At 30.8% G+C, this 5,294-nt stretch overlaps 1 protein-coding gene across 1 annotated transcript in view; it reads left to right on the forward strand.

Moving 5' to 3' along the window:
• Positions 1–5,254, forward strand: part of LOC145327273 (uncharacterized) — a 29,138-nt gene extending 23,884 nt beyond the window's left edge. The window contains exons 5-12 of the mRNA XM_080170873.1: positions 732–873; positions 1,849–1,931; positions 2,283–2,654; positions 2,820–2,928; positions 3,119–3,211; positions 3,685–3,828; positions 4,038–4,148; positions 4,596–5,254. Coding sequence (XP_080026999.1) covers positions 732–873; positions 1,849–1,931; positions 2,283–2,654; positions 2,820–2,928; positions 3,119–3,211; positions 3,685–3,828; positions 4,038–4,148; positions 4,596–4,664 — 1,123 coding nt within the window. The 3' untranslated portion in view covers positions 4,665–5,254. The remainder of the gene's footprint in view (positions 1–731; positions 874–1,848; positions 1,932–2,282; positions 2,655–2,819; positions 2,929–3,118; positions 3,212–3,684; positions 3,829–4,037; positions 4,149–4,595) is intronic.
• Positions 5,255–5,294: the final 40 nt, after the last annotated feature.

Below are 5,294 nucleotides of genomic sequence, written 5' to 3' on the forward strand. Positions count from 1 at the left end.
AAATAATCTTTGAAAACATTAGATGATGTTTTTTTTTGTAGTTTAAAATTATTTTTTTTCAGGTTTAGCTTGATATTATTAATTTTTACATGATTATTTTATTTTTCAGAAATTTTCAGGTTTACCAGCTATATACCTATAAAGCTAACATAAAGTGAAATTTTGACTTTATTTAAAATTAAAGACATGACTTAAGACTATAAATAGTGAATTAAAAAAACAAATTTTGTATATAATATAGTGATTATTAAACGTTTAATGAACAATTTTATTTATCAGTTCACAAAAACAAAGATATCTCCAAAAAAACTATAAAAAGTGTTAAAACAGATAAACTATTAAATTCAGATGTTTCACAAGTTTTGAAACTAATAGAAAAGGCACAAAGATTTTTCTTGTGTTAAAAAAATCTATTGTTTTGTTTCAGATTTTTTATCAATATTTAAAAACTTTTTTTCTTTTTAAAAAGTTTAATTTGCCAATTTTTAACAATAACTTGGGCATGTTCGTATGTCGGCCATCCATCGTAAGTTCTGGTATAGACAGCTTTCCGCCGATATTAAAATAAAAAAAAATTATACAGTCCCTGCTATATTAAAAAGAGAAAAAAATATAGATGAGAGGTTTGGTGGGCCATAAAAACCTATGGTTTTGTATTTCCTAACTATTAATTTTTGTCAGTAATGTTATCAATTTAGATGACAAACATAATAATCTAATTATGATTTTAGATTTCTACACTCGAAGGACCCCAAGGAGTGGACAGTGGAAAAGTTGGCGGAAAGTTTTCCGGTGGATGAACGCGGAGTTAAAGGTATACTGAGGAGTAGACCACCCAGAACTTTGCGCAGCATTCAACTTCAAGATAAAGAAGTAAGTAACAGTTGTGTAATTAATCAGAGAGGGAGGAGACATTGGGCTGTTTATTATACTAGTCCCCAAAGTTTTCTTATTCGTTGGCCTAACAACTTTTATTGAATTATGCTTGGTTGGTTCATTAAGTTGAGTGTACAAATGTTTCAATCAATAATTGTAATCTACAGAAAGGGTGATTTTGTGTTTACCATTGGGATGTACAATAATTTAACATCCATTGTAGGGTTGGGCCGAATATCCGGTGTGGCCGGATATCCGGCCGGATATTGAAACTATCCGGCCGGATATCCGGCTCTATAATTTTTTATACTTTACACCAAAAATCTCTGCTTTTTAAAATCTTAAATGGCTATAATTTTCTTATTATTGAAGCTAGAAGAAAATTTTTTTGAATAAGTTTAACTTTATGTAAATTTATATCAGATTTCTGAAAATTTTTTTTTTACTACTTTAATATCTTGTAATTTGGCCGGTTATCCGGCCGGATATCCGGTAATTTGGCCGGATAACCGGATATTTGCCGGATATCCGGCGTTGGCCGGATATCCGGCCGGTTACCGGATATCCGGCATTTGAAATCAGTCCTCATTATAGTTAAAGTTGGTTAAAATGCAGCGGAAATTATTCGGATACAGAAAAATACATAAGAATTTTTGTAAACATATTAATGTTTGCAGAATAAAAATTAAAACATAATTTTGGAAAAAAAGAATAGTTATTTCTCGTATTGTATTATAAACGGCTTTCCGCGGATATAGAAAGTACAATTATGAGATTAAAACTATTTTTTTAGCCCCGTGGTGCCGAAGGCGCCGGCTAAAAAAATTGGTTTTAATCTTATTATTGTACATTTCTATATTCGTAGAAAGCTGGATATAATACGATGCTAGACATAGTTTTTTCGTATGGATGATAACCGGTTCCTATCCACCGGATGAATAGGAGAAAAATTATTCTGATTTTTATTTTTAGGTTTGTGAAAATTGGAAGCTTTTGAGCAAGGGTCAGCTTGAAATAGAACCTGAACTTAAAAATCATCTCAAAGCTTTTCATAGGTAAACTTAGTTTGAGTTATAATAGAAATGAAAAACAATTTACCAAGTTATACTATTATAGTATAACTTGGTAAATTGTACTATTTATAAGGTTAGAAACTCAAAAAGAAAAATTCCAAGGGTTTCAGCATAGAATAAAAATTAATCATTTGATCCCTAATAAATTTAAATTTTGACAGTTTAAGTATTTTTTATTAAGAGAAAATTAATAAGTTAAATGGACAAACGGACAATATCTCCCCAATAGCATTTGATAAAAGATCATTTCCCCCAAAGCAGTTAAGGTGAATTATAGAGTAGCTTCGCTACAAATAATCTATTAATAAAACTACCAATCTTTTTTTTTTAAAGAAATCCGCGGCCACTTGACCTTACCCTGGGAGATCAGTCCAAAATCCACGAAACAATAAGGGATAGAATCACATCAGGCACGCGGCCAAAACTTGTAGCAGAACCTGGAGAATTCACAAATATAATCCTGGATTACCAGCGTAGATCTCAATTAGCCAAGCAGGGTCACAAGGTTTATGGCTCTAAGAAGAATGCTACTACTGCTCCCTTTTTGGATGAAAAATCAGCTGATTTGTATGGGAATGGTGGTGAAACTGCCAATGAAATGGCGGGTTTGTTTGGTGGGGGAGAAATGTTGAAGGACTCTCCACCTCTGGGCGCTTCCACTCCTTACGGTGAAACTGCTTTGATGGATTTTAATATTAATTTCAGGTAAATAGTGTTGTGATTTTTTTTATTTCTTTACTTTATGTTAAAAATACAAAAAAATGGCTTCCTTGTTTCAACAAGAAACTAAAGACTCTGTTTGATAACTGACACTAACAAACAAATTCTTTGCAAACCACATAAAAATTTTAAATAAAATGTCTTTTTAAGTGGAGACAAGAATATGGACGTGGAGAGGTTTCGTGAAGTTTATCTAAAGAGAATAAATCCTGTTCTGGACCAATCAAGAAGCAAAACTAATATTCCTCAATTAATGGAGGTAAAAATATGTTTATTGATAGCACAGCCTCTCTTATAACAAAAGTATGACCGTACTTTTCAGGGATAAAACAATGGACAGTAAATCGAAGTACATACCCAACATTGATAAAAAAAACTTAAGTAAATAAAAATTATTGACTGAAAAGTTGCTGAACATTCTCTGAAAATTGAAAATTGAACTATTTTAGGAAAGTCCACGATCTAAAGCAGCCAAAGCGTACAGTGAGTGGATGCAGCAGAGAAATAAACAATCCTCAATGGTTACCAAAAATATTTCTAAGGTAAAGATAAATTTGGTTATTGATATTTCAATTGCCAAAAAAAAATATTGTGTTTTATGCTAAAATGAACAGTTTTATCAATTTAAAGGAGGAAATAAACGATATATTGTTTTTTTGGATGTTGCACCAGATTTTAATGTACCCTGATAATGTAAGACCCCCAGCTGGCTAAAATAACAACAACCCCATTCACCCACTCTATCCAATCCCCTCCCCTTTCTAGTGGATGAATGAACTGATCAATAAAAGAGGTTCATATTTAGCTAAATTGACGACAAATTTTCCCCTGTCTATATATCCACGTATATTCATTGATGTAGTCTCAAGCAATTAACTATTCTTTTTTCTATAAAATCTCCTTTTTTGTAGTAAAACCCTTAAAGAATTTAATTAAATTGGTTAAAAAAACTTTTTTTAATTTTATCTTAATATACATTGTTGAAATGGATTTGATCAAATAGTTTTTTTTTTAGGTGGATGCTGACGAGATATTAAAATCAGAAATACCAAATGAGCCTGAAAAAAGAGCTTCGCAGCCCGCCACCTCCATCCCCCCTGAGCTGGAGATTGGGTTAGCAGATGTTCGCCTGGAGGAGGACCACAAAACTGGAGAACAGGCAGGGTTAAAGTCAAAAGAAAATGAATGAAAAAAATTAGGAACATTGATTATAGATAATTAAGTTAAATCTTAACGAGACAAAAAGATTAATTTAAATATTTTGAAATGAACTACTGCTACATTTGCCCCTAGTTTTAGGCTCGATGATAGCTCTTAAAAATTTCATACACTTTGTCCATTTTCTTATCCTTTAAACCCTGAAATCAGGAACTGTATGTTATATCCAGCGAGGGTAAGGGGCAGGCACTCAGTGTCAAAGCATCTCCGGATCAAATCAAGATTCCGGAACATCTCAAATACAGATACTCGCTGTTCCAGGTTTGGTTTTTTTTGGGTGCATAGCTTTTGTATAACTAAAGTTTGTTGATCCGTCACTATAACATTGGATATAAGTTATACGTGGATATATTGAAATTTGTCGTCAAATTAACAATGCTAATATGGACCTCGTTAATTTGTCAGTTCGTTCATCCAGTAGAAGGTGGATGGGGAGTATAATTATTTTAGCCAGCTGCGAGCATAATTTTATTAGAGTGCATGACAATCTAGTGCATCATCCAAGTAATAATATATCTATACTATAATACTCTTTTTAAAATACCCATAAACAAATACACCTTGATAAGCTTTCATATAGAATATTATTTGTTACGATTTGACTAACAACTACATTTTCAATGTTTATTTGAAAGAATCCATGATTTCAGATTTGTATTACATGTAATTATACAAAAAATTGAATATTTATGTTCATATTTTTTTTAGTATGAGGATAGTGTATACGACTCGGATGGAGAATTTTTATATAGAATTCCTGGCTTCAAAAAAGATTAGCTGCTATACTAGAAAATTCGAATACTATTAAGTTAGAAGAAATACAGGACAAAAGAAATGTTGAATAATATGAAAATATTGTTGTATAATCATATTCTGTAATGTTTTTTCTTTCAAGTTTTCAAGTTCATAAGAACTTTTAGATTTCTCAGTACATTTCATTGTACTAACAAACAATTTAATAAAAGAAGTAGAATTGAAATTCTAATTTTTTTTATAACTTCTAACAGCAACTGGGATTTTGTTTGGTAGTTGTTTTATAGAGAACTTTGAAGAATCGCTTTTTGTTTTCAAAAATCACTGGGAGATGGCGATATTATTCTAACGATTTTTTTTATATAAATTTTACTAGGAAATGACGGTACTGACGCTTATGCCACAGATTTAACCATCGTTTTCCATTAAAGCAACTGTCAGTCAAAGTTAACTCTTTAAGTAAATTAGAAGTATGAAGATTGTTTATAAAGATTATTTTCTAACCATTTTTGTTGTTGAAAATAAATAAACCCAAATAAAAGTCTGTGATAAAATATGTGATACCTTAAATTATTGAACTTATTTGTTATCAATAAATAGTTTTTTTTCTTTCTTTATTTTATTTATATTACCTATCTAAATTTTTTTAATTTC

This window comes from Acartia tonsa, chromosome 8 (genome assembly GCF_053477335.1).
Source record: "Acartia tonsa isolate MP-2025a chromosome 8, ASM5347733v1, whole genome shotgun sequence".
Classification (NCBI taxonomy): domain Eukaryota; kingdom Metazoa; phylum Arthropoda; class Copepoda; order Calanoida; family Acartiidae; genus Acartia; species Acartia tonsa.